Below are 21,307 nucleotides of genomic sequence, written 5' to 3' on the forward strand. Positions count from 1 at the left end.
GGGTCTACCTGTATGTCTCTCCTCTTCACTGGTCCTCAATTGCTTAATTCTTTTATTATCTTTATTTCTAAAGTTTTTACTTGAACAAGGAAATTCTGCAGTGACTGTAAGAGATGCATGTGTGGTTTTCTATTGCTTTAGATTTGGAGCAACCTCTTTTATATAGTTATCTTCTTCCTCTTTGAGGTTATACCTGTAGCTTGCCTTTTATGGAAAAAATGGTATCCAGAAACTCATATCCATGGGTGATTCTTGTTCTTAAGAGGTTTTTTCCCCTTTGCCAGGGTTTCAGAATTGGAAGTCTTAGGAAATATTCTGCCTACATATACATTCTTACTGTAAGCAGACAGCTGGTATTTCCTTTCACTATCCGTAATACACCAGCAGGTAGATAAAAGGAGAGGTTCTATGCTTTGCACGGCCTCTGAATGGTCAGGTAAGATATTCAGGTCAAATATGGAAGTACTCATGTGGTCTGACAACATGAATTTCTCTCAGGAACTTTGTATAGTAGTAAGGGTTTCTGTAAGTTCTTTTGTTTCTGCTCATACCTGTGTGTTTATGCTCATATCCAGAAAATATGGCTTGCACTTTATTGCATTTTGTTGTTTTTATGCATGTAGGAAGAACTCTATGTTCAGATTCTTCCTAGGCTCTTAACATTTCTTAGTACTCAGCAACTGCTGTGAAAGGGAGAGTTGTGAGCTAGAATTAAGAGCTTGAGCTGCAGCAATAATGTGTTAGTTTGGTTGGATAACTTTTCTTGGCATGAGTATAAAATGTCTACTGTATGCTTTTTTAATAGGCCATCTCTTAAAGTGATTGACCAATTTGTTATGGCTGGCTGAAATCAATGAGCTCTGTGAGAGTCAAGGAAATTCTGCTTTGTTTATATGCCTCCACCGCCCCCTCTTGTAAGTTGCCCACCGTTATCTTCCTCATTTGGCCCTTTCTTCTTTTAGATGGGGAATTGGGACATTAGAGAGACAAGAATTAAATATTTGAGCTTTAGTTTGGCTTGAAATTGGGGACAAAAGCAATATTTGATTCAAAGCTGTAACTAGCACTGATTTTAAGTAGCTGTGGTTTTCAGAGCCTGTATTTTCCTCACTTGCTGTTGGGTATCATATTTGTCAGAGCACCTGGATTTGCATCTAGAAATGCATCTTATATCTGAATGTCATGGACAGATTGTGTAATGCAGCACAATTGCTAATTAAATATTAGCATATGCAAGCCACTTTTTAGTTTCCATCTGGTACCAGCACATGGAACTGTGTCAGCATTGTTAAGGACAGCTCTCTAAAGTGCAGATTTTTCAATCCCGAGTGTTCAAAATGATCCCGGGTCACAAAGGGTTATTCAGGAAGAAAGGTTGTTTGTTTAACATTTTTTCCTCTTTGCTTAATTAGATACTTTTTTGAATGTGGACATGCAAAAGAGGTCAGTAAGGTTCCGTCTTCAAACTTATCATGGCAAATGTGAGGGCTTTCTTTTTGTCTTTTTATGTTAGAAATTATTTAACCTGTCTTTTTAAATGTTCATAAATACTGCAAAGTTTAAAGTGCAGACTGAGCATACTAAAGGGTTTCCCTGTTATAAAAGATTTCCTTATTAACGTTTTTCTCTCCTCCAGCTGATCAGGCATCATTTTCATGTCTCAGGCTGTTTGCTGACCATAAAGGAGATCCTTGTAAATGTTGCTGCTCTTCAGGTCTTGACCTCTTTGCTTTCAAAACAGTATTGATAGCAATTTGAGTCTGAGCTGTACTTTTTATGTGGTTTTAAAGAATAGAGACTTGAAATTTATCACTTGGAGAGAGTCACACTCACTAAACCTTGCTGAATCATATACTTGGATAGCTTGCCTACTATGCATGCGTGTGGCTACGCATATGGATATGGAAAGTTACCTCTTTACACTACCTCATGTATTTGTTTGAGAAGCCTGTTCCTGTGCCTACCACAGTCTACTCTTTTTAAGAAAGTCATCTTTGACTTAGGATCTTGCAAACAAGACAAAATTGCTGGTCTCTTCCCCTTCTTCCTTTAAAAGACTGCAGGTGGACTCGCCTCTGCAACAGCCATAATTTAAACCTTGTTCCTATTTCCTCTGGGTCTGGGAAACATGCTTACCCTCTCTAACTGAGATCTGGGATAACACACAGCTATCCATAGACGTAACTGCTGCTGAGCATGCTAAGGTTGACAAGGAAAAGAAAAGAATATGAGGTAAAATATTTCCTTTCATTAAAATCTCTTTTGTACTATTAGGCCTCCTTCCTTTGATCCCCCAGCCTGGTGCATGGCCCAGTTGATTGATGCTTTAAAGATCCCTGTGTTTATATTGCTCAACATATTGTTATAGAAATAAATTAACTTAAGATTCCCAAATAAGCCAGTAATAAGAAACAAATCACATCGGTTCACTCTTGCAGCAGCAGCACTAGAAGGCTGTAACAAGAAAAGCGCTGTTTGAGGCTGGAAAGACTGAATGTTTTACAGGACAGTTTCTCAAGGGCTGTTAAAAGGTACCTCAAAAAGCAAATGCGGCCCCAGTTCACGGCATCTTTAATGTGATTTTTAAAATGTGGAATCTTGTCCTAAAGGATTCTGAAATCAACTTACTGTGTAATGAATTGCAACATAGAATATTTTCATGTATGTTCCTTCTGTTGAGCCGATCACATTTGTAAGAGGCTTCATGTGAAAGAGGGCTTTTTTTTTTTCTGACTGGTGGCTTATTCTACGTTAAATAGAGAATGCTTTTTTCCCCCTTGAATGAAATAAAGTAAGACAAACAACAATTAAGGTTTTTTTCTTTCTCCTTATAAATATATGGCTGTCATATACTGGAGAACATGTGGCAAACATATAGCACTACTGGAGATATTTACATCCCTGTGCTAATGCAGGAGGTATGTCCTGAATTTTGCAAGCGATAACATTGGTTTTTGTCCTCTTAGGTAGCTACCAAAACTTCCCAGGTGACCAGTGTCTAATATTGTGGTAATAATATCAGTGGTCCATTATAAAGAAGCAGTATTCCTGCTGGAAACAAGTCTAAAAAAAGCATATTTGAGACGATTATTTCAGGAAGCCCTAAGTAGGCTATGCTGTTGCATAGCAACAGAGCCAGGCAGTGCTTAGACTCTAAAGTAGTCGGTGTACACATGGGAACAGAATATAAAAATGATGCAAACCTTGAAAAATGTAAGGCTGAGACTAAAAGGAAACTGAAGTGAAATGATATGTGATATAAAATGTGAATGTATCATGTGAGATATAATAAATTCAAGTGCTTTTAAGTTACAAAGCCTGAAATGCTGTCAGCCAAATTGTGCTTTTTTCGTAGCTTCTAGATAAGTAACTAAAAGAAAGGCAGAATGTCTGGTGGCTGGGAAAACTAATTCAAATGTAAAGAGGACGTTAAATGCCTGCCACAGGAAAAAAATTTGCACGGAGAAGTTAATTTATTATTGGCAAGCCAAAAAGTTGGCCAAATATGCCATGAATGAAATACTGATTAATGTATTGTGGCACAAAGAGGTTCAAATACCTGTGTTAAAAAGCTGTTTGTCTGCTGGCCCAGTGGTATTTATCTTTGCAAATACTGAAAAGTATGGTGTCATTGGGGGTATTCTTGGCAAACTCCAAGCTTACATGTGAAATATAAGATTTTAGCAGAAGCATATTATACTATAGCAGCTTTGTTTTTGCAAGAGGTAATCTGATTTTATTAAAAGCAAATGTAGGAACCAATATTTAATATTTGGCAACATACAGTTGTGGATGATCTGCTATTAAAAAAGGCAAATCCCCTCCTTCCAGTGCTGTTTTTGCCACCACCCAAAAAGAAACAGTAATAAACTCAAGCTCTTCTGTTCTGGATGCTGCAACACATACTTTCATGATGAGTCATTACTGCATGACTTTAAAAGGTAGTCACATGCAGACAGTTGAGCTATTCCACCAGAACCTGCTGAAAAGATATGTGATACAACAAATGTTGCATCTGTCTACTGGCTTACAATGTCTTCAAGATTTGAGGCAAGTGACTTTGAGGGGGACAGTTGTTTTTTAAATGCTAAGGAAGAGTTTAAGGATATCTTGAATACTTGATAGCTAGACTACACATTGTACTGAAACATTGAAGAATCCTAGCTAATAGGTCTGGAAGAAACCTTATGAAAATGCTGGTCCACCTTCCTGCCCACACAGGAAAATGTACAGCCTAAGATTTAAATGGTGTCATGATACTGTTATCTAGACAATTTCTTTTTGCTGTTCTAACGCTATGCTTTTCCTTTGAAATGCTTTTGTTACCTACAAACGGCTGTTGTAGATGCTGTAAACATATCAAATTGTCAGAATGCAGAACATCACAAAATACAAACTTTAGTTAACTTGGGAATGGGAGCAGTGTAATAGGAAAGATAACTCTCTTGCCAAATCTCTTGCAGTGAGATAAAAAGGTCTTCTAAGATAACCTCATGTACTGCAATTTCAGGGGAAAACGGGTATTGTAATGATATGAGTATTGCCTGGAAACAAAGTATGCACTGTAATTGTGTTAGATCTTGGTTCAGCAGAAAGCAGTGGAAATACTCTGTGTTCCAAGGTTGTAAAATTAAAATATTTAAGATGGTATCCTCCAGAAGGAGGAAACTGATATCTGTTTTCTTAGTAAATAAGCTCCACAATGTTAAAATCAGTCTTTTTAGTGACTATTAAATACAAAGATGCCATACAAAGAATTAGTATAAAATATTGTTAGCATCTGACTAGGTTATCTTCCTGCTATAAGATGTCTGAGGCTTTCCCCCCACTCCCATAAAATGTCTTTTCAGTGAGCCAAACCCGTCGTTTAAATCAGTGGCCCTGTGTGAGTTCCTTGAGTCAAGTTAGCCCACTGGGTACCTCTTGATAGCTTTGACTGTGGTGGACCCCTCCAGCTGTTTTATCTTTCTGGTTGTACAGGCTTAACTGTATGGAGAACTACTGGAGTGGGTCCAGTGGAGATCTACGAAGATGATTGGGGAAAGGCTGAGAGACTTGGGTTTGTTTAGCCTGGAGAAGGGAAGACCGAGGGGGGATCTCATCAATACTTACAAGTATCTGAAGGGTGGGTGTGAAGAAGATGGGACCAGACTCTTTTTAGAGGTGCCCAACAACAGGACAAGGGGCAATGGGCACAAGTTGGAACACAGGGACTTCCAGCTAAACATGAGAAAATAATTATTTCTGTGAGGGTGACAGAGCAGTGGAACAGGCTGCCCAGGGAGGCTGTGGAGTCTCCTTCCCTGGGGACGTTCAAAACCCACCTGGACGCATTCCTGTGCCCCCTGCTCTGGGTGTGCCTGCTCAAGCAGGGGGGTTGGACGAGATGATCTCCAGAGGTTCCTTCCAACCCCTTCCATTCTGTGATTCTGTGAACTGGTTTCTCTAACTGAACTCTCAGTTCTCTAAGGCAATTGCTGCTTGCTCCCCATCTCCATCTGCTTTTTTTTCTTCCTGGTCTTATCCTCCTGAGTACCTTTTTTCAATGATATCTCCCATACTGAAATCTGATTCTTCATGCCCACATTGTGGTTTTGTAATTCCATCATATTACCCCAACCCAGCACATGCATAGATAAGTCTTGGCAATGCTAGGTAACACCTTCTTGCTAACCATTACCTTTAGTGACATTTTAAAACAATGATGAGCAAGGCTCATGTTAGTTCTTACCCTAGCATTTTATCAGATTGGGCACATCTTAACATGGAAGAGATGGTCTATGTTTCTTGGCTTGTAACCAGCTAAAGATCATGCATCTTTATGTTGGTTTCATGGTTTGCTGTTAGGAATTGCAGTAACTATAAAAAATTACTTAGGGATGTTTAGCCGTTCAAATGTATAGTTCAGCTGAGTATTTCAGCCCTTATAAATGAATGGAGGTTGCCTTGCACTATGGAGCTATTTCTTAAAAAACACAGCTGGTTCCCATTTAACTGGAGAAGTACACAACAATGTACTGCATAATGTCTTTGTGCCATTTCTTGTTTGATTTTTTTTTTTAAGAGAATGAAGTCGTGATTTGCTTTGACCTCAAAAGCATTACTACTAGTAAAGTAATATCTAGCAAGTTGTATATCTGCAGAGAAAAAAAAAAGATATTGAGGGGAATAGGTCTTATGTGAATAAGCATTTTACATATGCTGAATTTAAAAATCCAATGGACCAGAATCCTTTTAGGTCACCTAGAGTAGTCACCTAACTTAATGCATGTATACTAAAGACCTCTGCTCACCTTCTAGACTTTTTTTCTCTTCAGTAGGAAGAGATAAGCACATTGAAGGTACTAATTGCATTCATTCTAAAACAAATGCCTAATATGGATCAGATGAATCACCTCATAGGTACTAACCTACATATGTGTACACAGGCATTTAAAATTAGTCCAGTGAATCTCATTCTTAGGCCATTCCATAGCTCCTGCCAAAAATTGGAAATCTGTTTGATAGAAAACCCTTTATCTGAGTAGGTTCCCCATTATTGCCTTTGTACCACTGATTGTTTAGAAGGCTCTGCAGGTAATTCACAGAGCTATTTTGCTATCAGACCTTCAGTTATAAGTTGGCTAAACCTATAAGTTTTTTCAGTTGAAAAGTTGCCTGTAAGGATTACAGTGGTTCACAGCAGTTTGGCCCAAAACCTTTGCAGACTACTGATCATGACTGTTCAGTGTTTTGTTCTTCTTTTACCCCATAAAGCCTTATACATGCTGTTGTATGTAGCAGTGAATGGAGGAGATATGGGTGTTACAAAAATAGTCACTAGAGTGTGCTTGACAAATTCTCTAAAGAATAGACATCAGAGATGTGTTTTCTAATGAGAAGCGCATTGATCAATACCTTTAAAGCACTGGCTGTGCAGGCTGGCACTTGTTGACGGAAGCATCTGAGAGAACAAACTTGCTTATAGCAAGAATCCTGACTTGAGGGCAAGGTTCGGAAGATAGAGATGCTTCATGAGGAAAGCCCACACAACTTCTGCCCTCCCCTCCACTAAATGTCCTGATGCTAAGCAGACATCTACTCTACGTTTCTGCAGAAAGTCCTTTTTTTTTTTCTTTTTTTTTTCTTTTTTTTTTTTTTTTTTTGCACAAAGCATTTCCAAGCTGCCAGTCTGTTGTCAATCCTCAACAGACTGAGCTTTTCCAGTAATCCAGCAGTTGAGGAAGAGCTCCTTTTCCCTGTTGAGGGGTGTATTTTGCATTCATACTCTTCTGTGGGCTTGCCTCTTGTGTCATGTCTCTGTTCCAAGAGGAGTGCTGCTAGATTGCCATATAGAGGCCCCAGTGGACAGGCTTTCCCCAAAGGCTGAAACCATTCCTTTTGAACAAAACATTGTATTTGTTCAGTATTGTGTTAATCCTGCTCCTTGTTTTGGAGCACCACACCATTCTAAACAAATAAACTGTAGTGCTGCATATCTGTTCTCATCCTGCCAGAACCCTGTAACATCAACCTTCCCACAGCTCAGCTGGATGTGGGAACGCTCCGCAGGGCTGCCAGATGTGTGTCACGTGAGGAGCTTGACAGCTCCCATCCTGCTTGAAGCCCTTATCCATCTTTATGGTTATGAGGTGCTATAACAATGGATTTAGTTGTTCATAGGGAGTATCAGAGCATCAGAAACCAAGAGGTGCATCCACCAACTGCAAGTAAAAAAGTCGCACAGCAATAGATGCCTCTCTTCTCAAACACATTTTGTTTGTCATTCAGTATTCTCTTTAGGTTAAGCAGTGACTAATGATGGTAGATGGGAACTCACCCTCTTCCATTCCCTAACATAGAGTCATCGTGTGGATCCTCGAATGTTGTGATTTGTTTCCTTCATAGGGTGTTAATTTAAAAATATCAAAACATTTGTTATTTATAATTACTTCCAATAACATCAATAGTTGTCTGTGGGAATGGCAACTTCCGTACTATATCTTTGCAAAGAACCAAGGTCTTTGTAGTTTTGCTTCATTGATTACATTTGCCTTTTTTTTAATTTGCTGCTGTTATTTCACTGCCCTTTTTTATGGAATAGTGGAAGACAAAACTGAATTTGTGAACTGAAATTAAGTGGTAGATGAAAGACCAAATCCTTACACTCATGGGCATAATGAAATTTGCCTGGGCAAGGTCATAGTGGGAATTTAACTATATAGCTTTTAGTTCTATAGATTTCTTTAGGTAAAATGTAACCTAGATAACGCAGAAGGAAAACCTATTAACTGTCTCAGTGAACGATCTCTTTGCATAGGTTATGGGCTAAAGGATATCCAACCGCATAGCACTTTTCTTATGCAGGTTTAAAACAGCTTCTTAATTTTTTTTCTGGTTAAAAAAAACCTCTAGTGGTCATTTTCTTTGTTCTGTTTCACTGTTTAACCATTTGAATTGCCCACTAATTTCCATTAAGATCATCTTAGCACTAGGAGTACTACATATACTATGTTCACAGTAAAAATATGTTAACTGTCAAAAAAGTGACTTGTTCTACATTACTGTTTTATAGAGGTGTTCACTTCAGAAACATGAAACAGACAAAACTACGTAAAGCATTTCCAAAGTGCAGATTAAAATACTGTCCAGCTGGGTAACTGGCATGGGCATTTATATTTCCTTTAACTGGTTTTCAGGAGTAAGTGCCATTTTCTTGTTCGTCTTGTATATAAGCATTACTATTGTATAGCAGAACAGGTGTAATTTCTTGTGGAAGTAGTACACTTGTTAAATTGTTGCTCTGTTTCAGCTTTCAGCATAGCAGACCATGCATGAGATGAGAATCTAGGTACAGGTTGCCGTGGAATAGAGCTATCTCCTCAGTGGAAAGAGCCCTGTCTCTAAGCTAAGGCTAGATTTGGAACCAAAATTTATTTTAAAAGCATAATTATACATCTTCTCTAAAGCAGACATGCTATTAAATGACAAGTTCTCTCTCTCTTTTTTTTTGTTCCCTTATGAAAGCTGAATATAGATAATTATATTTAAATAATGTGCTGATCGTGATACAACATTTAGCAGCCAAAGCCTGGGAGAGATTTATTTGAAAATCCCTTATTCAATGCCATCATTAAGCATGTGTGGAGAAGGAGGGGGAGTAAACATTGAAGGATCTTAGTCTTACCCTGCAGGTTTGCCAAGAAAATGGCAGCTCTCCTGTGCTAGCCAGCGTCGTATGCCAAAACCCATAGACAAGCCATGTGTCAACTGCCCGTTCTTACTCTGTCTTCCTTTTAAAATAATAATAAATACCCATTAGTGGAGGTACTTTAAATGTGTCTGGTGTTCTTTTAGGTAGCTAGTCCTTTAAATAGGCTAAATTGAACATACCTAGGTACTTCTAGCCCATAAACTGTATAGTAACTGATTTCTAATTCATGCTGGTGTGCTACATAATTCCCGTACTTTCACTTCCAAATTCTTGAGAAGAATGGCGCAGTGTAGCACCTTGTTTCACTGAATGATTACAGCATGCAGTCAAATTGGGATTTCGTCTGTGAAGCCATCATTAACTTTTTAGGTTTTTTTAAGAGTTCTTTCAATAAAACCAAAGTACGCAGAAGAAAGAAAACAATTGTAGAAATTTGACAGTTAGCTTCAGAAACTTGGGGGATAAGATTTGTTATATATAGCATAGGAATGGAAAGTTTAACACTGAAATTGGATTGTGGAGACCAAGGAGTATTTGGGGAACTTTTGTGAGAACACAAATACTGATTATTTCTGTACCTATTAAATTATACTGTTCTTGTCACCTTTTTCTCCTCTTGCATTCTCTGGATACTAATTGTACTCCTTATGAGGCTCACTTGATTTGCATACGATATAGAAGTAGGCCTTTTGCAGGTGTAGTTATATGTTAGCCAGAATATTAATGAGTGATACAGAGATATCTTTTAATACTAGCTAAAATCCAAGATAGCAACCATGCCTATCTACTTTCCTCATACTCATTATTCTTTAAGTGCTTTCAACTAATTTTCAGTACAACTTTTGGAGGAAGGAGTTGGGAGGGGAAAGAGAAGTCTGATACCCACATTTCTAGGAGTTTTACGAAACTAAGAAGCTGAGGAAAGGAAAGATGCCATATGAAAATCCCTAGGGCTGTATTGCAGACTAACCCCTTGTCAAAGTGACTCTGCATGGGGGGAAAGACGAAGCACAGCTGAGGGAGACTTCAGGTGGGATAGTATCTTATCAGTTACCAAGGAATCCAACCCTGCAACAGAAGGTTTCATTAGTCTTTATGCTCACAGAACTGCTTTCTTGAGTTTGCTGGTTCAGTTGGCAGAAGTGCGGTTTGCAGCCTCCTTGTTTCAGTTCAATCCCATGTAGCAGAGTATTTTTTTTTGCCACCTAAAAAAACAAAATTAAATTACTAGACCCAGTGGGACTGTGACCACAATATTTAATGTAGGAACATCTGTTAATGCAATAGTTAAGAAATTCAAATAATGTTTCACAGAATTATTAGCAAGTTCCACTCCTTCTACAGAGGCTGAAGGAAAAAAGGTTTTTTGAAGTGAATGGTAATTCTTTAATGACTGGTTCAGTGAATAATTACAGACTGCTGGGCATTGAGCCATTCATTGGAAGGGGAGCTCTCGGTTGATGTCAGTGGAGTTCCATATCTATGCAGTAATGTCTCAAGATAGTGCCAATACAAAACAGAATGGTGCTTGACATTTAGGAGAAGACGCAGACAGAAAAACTTGGAAGTGTTAATAAATGTATGTTTGGTAACATTCTTTTTTGATCAGAATGTTGTTAGCAATACCATATTGAGCCTATAGAAAATGAACCTTTAAAAGTTCTCCACAAGCATATTTTCCTATGGCTTTGTAGCTTGTTTCATAGCTAAAATTAAATAAGCTTGAGATTTCCCTCAGTGCTCTCCGTGTTTGATGGAATATTTCAAGAAGAATATAATCTTACAGAAGAGTATTCTGTAGAGTGCAGTTTGTACAGCCCAGGGAATTGCTTATAGAGTACAACACTGCTCATTTTGCCAGCCTTACAGCCCTCAAGCTTGTTCCACCTCAGTCACGGTCTTCTCCAAAACTTGTGCTGTGTTCTTACCTCGGCGCAACTGTCCTCACAGTTTCCCTTCACCTTTGCAAGTTACATGTTTCGTTACTACATGGTTGATACATCTGGCATTGAGACGTCTGCACCATGGGCAAAGAACAAATGGTAGACTTCTCGTTTGCTTCAATATTCTTGCTGTGTTTCAGGAAGAGGGCGCTTCATGGGAAGAAATGCACATGGCCTCATGCTGTGAAAGCATTTGTTAATTGAGAGACTACATTATTTTATGTGTGTCAGGCAGGCTTTCAGTTAATGCTGATCTCTTTCCATTCCCTAGGTTTATTGTAGAGATTTTGTGGGTTGAGTTTGGTGTTTGTTTTTTTGTTTGTTTTGGGGTTTTTTGTTTTGTTTTGTTTTGTTTTTAACCAGTTTCCTGTTTCATAGTGGTTGTTCATAGGAGTAAAACTATCTTGTCAGCCATTCAGTATTTGGCATGGGACGCCAAAGCTTGATAGCAATGAATATCTTTTTAAGTCAGTCTTGGAATGATACTTGATATAGTTATATTTAGACTAAATAAAATATGGTGTGGAACCCTTTTCTTGGCTTCTCGGACACATCATAGGTACACCATCACACACCTGACTGAAGCTGGGGCGATGAGGACTAGAATGAAGACAAAGACCGGACAGGAGTTTTGAAGTTATTCAGATGAGGGTGGGGAAGGGTTGGCTGTCACCTCTTATGCATCTATTTTTAAAATAAAAATGTTTATAAAGAATTAGGTTTTTCTTTTTATTTAAAGAGAGAAAGCTGAATCTTTTGCTGCTCTGAAGTGTTTGTGATGACTTTAGGGGCTTCATCAGTGTCCAGCAACTGCAGTAGGAACGGATTAAAAAGATTTGTACACTATGCAAATGTGACATTTCAGCTACTTTAGCAATAATAGCTAAAGCTTCTCACTGCATGCAGCTGTGCAGTGTTGCCCTTATGCCCCCAGTCTCTGGTTACAATTCTATAAATTAAGAAAAAAAATCCGAACAAGTTAGATGTAGAGCAGAGACAGCACATACTCTAGCAGGGGTGAAAATCTTTCCCTTACTGAGGTTTTAATAGGAATTTCTGTATATCTTTGCAGATCTTACATTAATGCACATCATCACAGTATTCCATAATAACATAAGAAATAGAACTTCTTTTCATTAGAAGATAATTGAGTTTATAACTAGCTTATAGAGCATTGCATTCTAACCTCTGTATTACAGTTTAGCTATTCTGCTTGCTCTGTTAGCGTGTCTCTGCTTGTTTCAGTCATTTTATGGTAATGCGTTCACTTTGCAACGATGACACCAAAATAAATCAGTTCAGTCTGAAGAGGTCTATATACAATGCCAAAGCTAATAATACTAACAGAAAGGAAAATACACAAAACATAGGTGTGCCTGTGTATGAGCGCGGTGTTCTGCACACAGAAGTGTTATCGATTTGTACTTTCTTACTCCTTACACTATGCATTTTATGCAGAAAAGAACTTTCTTCCACCCCCTATCTACCTCCTACTTCCCAGCTAATATTAAAAGCAGAGACAGCTTTATAAAGAAATTATGTTGCTGAGGTCATTGCTTTTATAAAGTACTCACCAGCACTCTATGAAGTATGAAAAATGAAATTGTTTAAAGTACTGTTGAATACGGTTTGTATAAAATCCACACACCTTTTTTGCTTTCTACTCTGTTTCTTCTCTAATTTCTCCAAATTTTGAGATTGAGGCATCTTCTTTTGCTGCTTACTGCACAGCCAATCTACTCCACAATGAGAATCCTCTAGTTCTTCTATTCCTGTTCCATAATGGCATCTGTTTTGCTGGTGTTCTAAGTGTTGTTCTTTTTTTCTCCCATCCAGGTACTGCTATGTGGATATTTGTTAGCAATGACTGATGTGGAATCTACATATGCAGACTTTATTGCTTCAGGAAGAACAGGTAGAAGAAATGCGTTACATGACATACTTGTGTCCTCTCCGGGTGGGAACTCTAGTGAACTGGCCTTAAAGTTATCAGAACTTGATATAAACAAAGCAGGTGAGTACATTTTGGGCTTTTATTATATCTATTTAAAATTAATATGAGAAGAGTAGTACACAAGATGTGGTTTATGTGCACACATTATTCCCTTGTCCGTCAGCAACAAAAATATTTTTTTCTGATAATGGAAGATCAGCAGGGTTTGCCTGCAGTGAGAAGCCCAGATTTCATAAACGGGGAGGGTGATTATTTGCAGGTACAACATATTGCTGAAAAAACAAAAGTCATTCTGTAGTGAGTGCCTAGTGGCAGGGTCCATGTCAGGATGAACTTTATGGAAAATTTAGTATAAGGAAGAAAATACGGAAGTCTGTATTAAAACCCAACTTGTCATAATATCCTTTAATGGAAGTTCTTTCATTTGAAGCCTGCAGGAGAAGCCATGTGTCTGCTTGAAAGCTTGTTGTGGAAATTAATTTTGTTTTCAGCTGCCAGAGGGCAGAGCAATAGCAATGTATTGTTGTTTGTTTTACTTGGCTCTTTGTTCCTGGGTAAATTGTCTCTTTCCCCTTTCTGCTGATACTTTGTCCTTCTTTTAAGGTGATTAGCACTAATGCAATCCTAAATCTTACTTCACCTCTAATATTACCAGAATTTTTAGCTGGTTGTGCGCCTTCAGTTAAGAGGAAGGAGGAAGAGTATATGGTGAAGGGCCTTACATTAAATAAAAACAGTAATATGGCTGTATAATTATCTTTATGTTACATGGGTGGGCGTTAGCGAATGGATCTTACAGATGTTTGAAAGCCCTTTTCAGATCTTATGGAAAAAGGTCTTATGCTTATTTTAATAACAGCAGAAGAAAACAAACACATGAAGAACAAAACTGTTGATAAGCAGCTGCCCTGCTTGTGCATGTATTTTTCTCAGAGACAATGGCAAGAGTTCTGAGAGCCAGTCTCATCACTGAACAATCAGATGTGGGCAGCGTGACATTTGGGTGGTTGTAGTGCTGTTTGGAGGGGGAGGATCCTTTTTCTGGCTTTCAGACTGAAGTACATCCTAAGTCATTCCTTCTGCAGTTGTCAGTTTGGGGCCTTATAGCTTCTAGATGCATGCAGTTCTAGCTGGGCAGGGCCTTTAATTTTTTCTATGTAAAAAAAAAAGCTGCTTTAGTATGTGTGTAGGTGTATATGTTTATTTTAATGTGGGGATACATGTAAAACGTGGGAAAAATATACAGTAGGTGGCATTTGAAATGCATAATGCCAGCCTTCCTTCTTGCTTTCATTTTCTTCAGTCTCAAATTTACACTTATCAAAACTGTCTTTGGTCTTGTCCATTTAGAAGATATAAACAATCCCTGTTTTTTAGGTTAAGCTGTTGGAGTGATTGTAAACCAGAACTGTGTTCTTTTGTGAGCTGTAAAAAGAATGTGACTTTGTGCCTGTAATATATGTTGTTATGCATTTTGTACATGCGGTTAACTCTGTAGTGATGAGAATGGTTTAAATAACTGTTAGCATAATCTTTAACACATAATTCAGGAATCTGATTTTTCTTGGAGACCTCTTTTGCAGCTTGGGTAATTTAATCATTGCAGTAAAGTGTACAGAATGCTCATAAAATTACCTTAGGTAATAGATACACAAAAAACCCCTGCATGCTTCTTCATGAGGTTATGCAGTTTGAATTGGATGCAATGAAAATATAGTTAAATTTTGTATTATTAGTACACCTAGGTGCCGGATAAAAGCCTCCAAACCACAAATATTGGAAAATGCATTATATTATCATTCATATGAGTATTAGTGTATTATCCCATCATGTCTTTCCAAACCAAAGAGAGGCTAAAAAATATTTTGCATCCCAAATTCCAGTTTATAATATACTAGTGCTTGAGGGATGCATTTATTCATCACACCTGACAGGATTAAGAGGAAAACAGATGTTTGGGGGTTATATTTTATTTCTTTCAAGCTGGATGTCAAACAATTTATGCTAAATACTACCTTATTACACAAATATTAGACATCATGTCTGATTCTCTTTTTTTCTTTATTCTTATTACAGCTATATGCATTTTCTTGCAAAACTGCAAGTACATTTGCTTTCAGCTGCGTGGAGGAATGGCAGAGTAGGATAATGCAGATTTTAAAAAAATATTATTATGAAACATATGTAAATTAAGCCACCCAAGCATATTTAGTGCATTCACTTTGAAAATCCTGCAGATACATTTCCTGTGAAGAACAGGAACAGCTTTGAACAGCACTAGCCAATGAGGCCTTGTTCAAAGACCACATATTTTCTGTCATGCAATATTTGATACCTGAAACGAGTGCTGGGTAATCCACTCATTCATGAGCCAACAACAGAGACTCAAGAGTTCATTGCATGATTATGTATAATACATATAATTCCTGTATAATACTCTCCCTTCAAAACAACTGTTCCAGTGTTCTTTGTCCATAATAAGCTAACAACCTGCTAATATCTATGGAATGGACATATTTACCAAACTTCAAAATACAGGTTCCAAGTACTCTGTGGCAATGCATTATATCTAAATTTAGTAAAAGCAACACTGGGTACATCTGATAAGTAGAAAACTGCAACAGAAATCATTAGACAAAAGGGAAAAGAAAGATTTTAGTAGGGCAATCAGCAGGTAGCTCACCTGCCTAACTCTCTCTCAAGGTAACGAATGGAATTCCAAGAAACTTTATATTTGGTTCATCTTACAGGTGATCGTAGCTCAATAAAGTAATAAGGAAAAAACACAATGAAGAACGAGGACCAGTTTCTGCAAGTCAAATCTCTAAAACTGCTGGTTTTCTAGGTGTCTGCAAATATGCCACAGAACACAGATTCAGTGGAGAAGTGCAAAGCAGACTTCCTTGTAAAAGTTGTAATGGTCCAACCATCTACAAAAAAACGGGGATAGTAGAGGTGTTAGTCATACAGAACTGGAATGAACAACTGATTATAGAAATCTGTGATTAAAAGATTTTAGTTCATGGTAGAAATGTGTTAGGTGTAAGCACAAGGAACACAGACACTGAAGAGTCAGTAATATTACAGGAAGAAAATTAAAAGCAGCACGTTAGCGTAAGGAATAACTATTGCTAGCTTACCAACTCACGCAACTTACGATATTATATTATTTGGTTTGGGTTTTTTTAATACTGCCTGTCGCCTTCAAAATGCTTTGTAAGAATGGCAACTCTTACTCTTAAGAGCTTATAGCCATCATGTTTTTAAGGAAGAATAGTTCAAGAGTGTGCTTAGGCAATTTTGCAATTCTCAGAATCTACAAGCAAAATTATTTCCATAAATGTATTTTAAGGCCTTTGGTAGGACAGCAGAAAGATGAAGTCTGTAGTACCAAGGCAGTGTATTATAGATTAAATGGATTTAGACAGTGAGTTTTTTCAGTGAGTTGAGAAAATCTTTTAAGAAGTGGTATATTAGAACCTTAGTGCTCTTTCTCTGAATCTTTGTGCCCTATGTTTAACATTTAGGTAGTGAAATATTTAGGCTTCGCGTCCAGGATGATTTTTCTTTTAAACACAAATACCTTGCAAGGCTTTTTTTTCCCCCTCAGTTTTGTCTGTATTTTTTTTTTTTTAAATAAGAATTCTTTCAGGAAAGCTTGACTTGCACAGACAGTATGAGGGATATTAATGACTTCCTAGTAGTCAGAATAAATGGAGTAAAGAGCAGGCAAAAAAGGAACTAAAAAATCAGATTCCACTCACATGGACTTCTGCAGTATCAGAACAAATGTAGGAGGCTTTGTAGAAAGTGTTTGGACAAATTGGGCTAAAAGGTTTTCTGTCCAGTAGGAAATAATTGCATGTAGATCCATCCTGATGGAATCCTTTGTAATGTGGGAGATAAAACTGAGACATAAAGAGTTTTCTGAGAAAGTGCCTTGCAAAAGAAATTTTTATTCATTACTCAACCCCTAATGAACCGAACAAACATCACTGTTTGATAGGTTAACCAACCTTCCATAAAACTTTTCATCAGGCTTAACCTGATAATTGCCAATACCCTCTGAGGCATTTTGCTGGCTAAATACTCAGCGCAGGCACAAAACACAGCTATCGCATCTGAGCTTTTTGCAATGTTCTTTGCAATGCAAAGAATCTTTTTTTTTTTTCCATTAGCAATATGCCATTTCTTTTATATAGAACAGAGAAGGTGTGTGTTGTGCTTATTTCTATACACAGAAATAAAGCTGCAGATGTACAGTGTGATTTGAAATGGGGAAACAATAAAAATCTGTATTGAGAATCTACCTTTATTCTAAAGATCTATAAAGTTAAGAGGCACTACTACCTCTGCTTAGACCTCTTTACAACTTAGTCCATGGAACATTCTTAACTACTGTATCAAGCCAGTTTGATAGAAATTACTCATCCTCACAAGATACAAGAGACAACTTGTGTCTTAACATTATTCCTTACCTAACCTTATTCCTTAATACATACCTATAGCTGATTAGTCCAGTGTTCAGGGACTTCTGTCTTACTTGCACTTAGCTTCCAGCTGTTTGAACTTGTTAGGTCTTTAATCGTAAGGTGAAATACAATACTTTGCATATAGGTGCTAACAGACCATTGCAGTGCACTACTTGGCCTTCTTCATACAGATAGCTTTATGAGCTATCAGCTCACTGTGCCGCTGTAAGATGTTTTCTGTTCCTCAGATCATTCTGTGGTTTGCAGTGAAACAGCTGAACTGAACACCGTGGAGCATGGTACTGAAAAGGGATGCACAGAACAAACACAGCTTTAACAAGCTATTGCTTGCATTGAAGTTGCATCTCCTTAGAATAAACTCTGTTCAGACCTGGTGTAGTGAGCTTTTTGTCTTATATTGTTGTAGTATCATAGTGAATAAATTGTCAAAAAATACCGTTATTTTTTAAAAATTCCTTCATTCCTAACTACTTTAGGTCTGTACTTAAAATTATAGTGGTGGTTGCAGCTAGGAATTTGTTTCTGAAGGTGCCTCTTGAGGGGCAAAGTATGGCTATCTTAGTAGTAACAGGTTTCGTATTTAATGCAAGATTTCAGTTTCGATTTCTTTTTACTTTGTTTTTGAGACTGGTGGATGAACAGCTGGGGTTCTGGCAGCAAGACCGCTTTGTTTTAGGGTGGATCACTCATCCTTTTCTTGTATGTTATAGAAGGAGAAGGAGATGCACAACGAAATCCAAGTGAGCAAACCGGGGAGGCCCAAGGGGAGGCAGCAAAGCAAGAAAGCTGACATCCGACTTTGACCGACTGGAGCAGCTGCTGGATGTTTTCAGACTACAGGAGCATGCTGGAACAAATTTGTTTCCATGAGCAAGCTGGTGGAAAAGAAAGTGCATGTGTCTTCACTGCTGGAACCCACTCAACACAATGCTAAAAATGGGGGTACAAGCTGTGGCAGAAGACAGAATTTTCTCTACCTCTGTCATTAGCAATGGTTGAACATGTATTGATTTTTTGGGATAGTGTCATCAGATGGATCCCTTCATAACGACTACTTGATGGGAACACTTTTAGAAAGTAGAACAGGTAAATCTCGTAGCAAATGGCCTTTGAAACATCAGAGGATCTATTTGTGTATCTTAAGAAAAGGCTTGTGTGATCCTCAGAGTTTAAAATTCTTTGGCCAAAGTGTTCACCCATTAAAAGAACTGTAAAGAAAGCACTGTTTTTAGAACTTTGCGTCTGTTTTACAGCTCTGTTATTTACAATGGTTTTTGTATTGTATGACTTAGATGCTCCACACTGCCCCTTCTCAACTGCTTATGAAGAATATTTCTGTTACTGTGAATTTTTCTACCACGCGTTTTGAAAGGGCTGGTTTTTTGCATAATGTGGTGATGTGCACATGATAGATTTAAAACGTCAACCGTTACATTGATTATGCCTAAACCTAAATGACTCAGCAACACTCTAATTTGTTACAGATGAGCCTTCAAAACGATTTGTTAATGTGAATACTTCAGTGTGTTTTGTGTCCTTGGTACAGTTTTGCCACTTGCCTGTAGTTAGTTGCATATCAGAGACGCAAATTGAATCTTTTATGTTATTCTTCCCCATTTTTCTAATTTTACTCCCAATTTCTTAATCTTTCTCCAAGATATTTTTTTAAACTGTTAGTCCAAGTACTTTATTGTTATGGTAGTTTTAAGAATACATTTACAACCTTATATGGGTTAAAATTCAAACAAATTCCACGGTGCTAGAGATTTTCCTGGTTCACGTTGTTAAAGATGGGCCTTTGTTTACACACGGGAGAAAAACTGGCATAGGTTATTGTCACTTATGTATTCTGGAATGAGTTTTAGATTGCAGGATAGTCCAACTAGTGGATCGTGGGCTGGATCCAGCCAGGGGGACTATTTTTTTCTATTCCTTGCCTTTGCCTCAGTTGATCAGGCTGTTGAGTTTGCACAGCCAGTAGCCTGTTACTGATGCACCAGGTACAGCCAAGTGCTAGAAGCTGCTACAGCAGCCTTTCAGCGAGGATGTGGAGAGGGAAGTGAGAGACTTTGCATCTAGCACCCAAAAGACTGTATTTTTCCCATTTCAGCTATTCCAAAATAACAGTCCAAACTGGACCTTCATTGATATACCAGCATAGCTTGTCCACCCAGAGGATTTCTTAAAATATCCACAAATTAATAACCTATCCTGCAGTAGCTATGCTGATTGATTTCTTTCCCCCCATCCCGCCTCAACAGACAAGGCCGTACATGAGGCTGAATACTGCAAAATGGGGCAGCCCCCGCCTCTGTGACTAAGGTGAGTAAAGAGAGTGACTGACTAGTAAACCATGGCAATCACATAAACACCAACCACAAAGTCAGAAGATTTGTTTTCTTTTATTAACAGGAGGTGATGTCACTTTCTTTATATATATTATATATATTATATATATTTTTGTGTTGTTGTTGGTTTCAAATGTTATGCACTTTTTAATGTTTGTAAACTTTTACTAATGAATAGTGTGATTGCTTCCTGAATATATTAATCATCAGTTAACAAAACATCTTTGTGGCCACAGCTGTTTGTTTCTACCATATGTATCATAGTACTTGTCACCTGAAATTCTTTTGTGAGATGCGTGGAGAAAAAAAAAAACACTTCTGATCAGTATTATGAGCTCAATTATTAGTGTTAATAAAAAACAAGCCAGCAGTATGCTTGTGGCTCATTAGTGTAATATTAACTCTCACCTTTTATGGTTTGGAAGCTGAATGCCTTGCTGTCTTATTAGCTGTCAAATGCCCTATCTTCTTGGTAACAGAAGTAGTCCATTTGCTTTGAAATTACTGTTTCTCTTAAACTAATTATTTATTCATTTGTTTCACTTGGTGTTCCTTTCAAAGTTAACACCTTATTATTGATTTTGGTTTTTTAACTTTTTTTCCCCCACCCTTGCTCTTGCATCGGGTCTTCAAGCTGAACTGGTTGCCCCTTTGTCATGGAGTAATTACTGTCAATCTAGCACAAGCACCAGAAGGAAATAAGATTCTAGGGCTTTTTATAGTGTTACTTTATTGACGATACATGAAACACCATCAATAAAATGTCATGGAAAAAGGTAATAGTGGAATAAGTAATTACAGTACATTAAAGTGTTGGTTTTCCGTATTTTCCTTCAGTGCTTTTCTTTATTTCAGTACCCTTTCCTTCTTAATTCTTCTGTGTTGTGGAAATAAAATTCATTTCAGCTTTTCCTCTCTATTTTGTACCTGTTTCTTCTATTTCTCCTCTTGTTTTCTTTTGTTTTTAAAACAATTATGGAGGCATTTGCTGGTTTCTGAAACACATCTCTCTTTGATGGAAAATAGCGTTGTTAATTTTAGTAGAGTAAAAGGATGTTTATGTTCCTCATCCCCCAAAAGTGTGTGAATGCTTGCTTTATCACTTGAACTCTGCTCGCTGTCTTTATTTGGGGTGTTTCTGTAGCATCTATAAGCAGGCCTCGCTTTATGTAAACATGTGGTTAGTCTGTGCCAAATCACAGCACTGTGTCTTGAGTGCTACTACTACCCAAGCAATTACAAAAGACAGAGTTGTAGTATAGTCACACCTTTATTTCTGTGTAATTGTGTCACATAACAGGGACACTGATGGCAGAATCGGACTTTGACTAGGTTATTTTTGCCTTTTCCTGGTTATCTTTTTCAGTAAGCCTGCC

The 21,307-nt window shown here is 37.7% G+C and overlaps 1 protein-coding gene across 3 annotated transcripts in view; it reads left to right on the plus strand.

Annotated features, from left to right (window-relative positions):
- PKIA (cAMP-dependent protein kinase inhibitor alpha) overlaps window positions 1-20,848 on the plus strand; it is a 45,029-nt gene extending 24,181 nt beyond the window's left edge. For all 3 annotated transcript variants that reach the window (XM_075085283.1, XM_075085285.1, XM_075085284.1), the window contains exons 2-3: window positions 12,973-13,150; window positions 18,294-20,848. In XM_075085283.1, the coding sequence (XP_074941384.1) occupies window positions 13,000-13,150; window positions 18,294-18,373 (231 nt within the window). In that variant the 5' untranslated portion in view covers window positions 12,973-12,999 and the 3' untranslated portion in view covers window positions 18,374-20,848. The remainder of the gene's footprint in view (window positions 1-12,972; window positions 13,151-18,293) is intronic.
- Window positions 20,849-21,307: the final 459 nt, after the last annotated feature.

The sequence above is a fragment of the Phalacrocorax aristotelis genome, chromosome 2 (assembly GCF_949628215.1).
Source record: "Phalacrocorax aristotelis chromosome 2, bGulAri2.1, whole genome shotgun sequence".
Classification (NCBI taxonomy): Eukaryota; Metazoa; Chordata; class Aves; order Suliformes; family Phalacrocoracidae; genus Phalacrocorax; species Phalacrocorax aristotelis.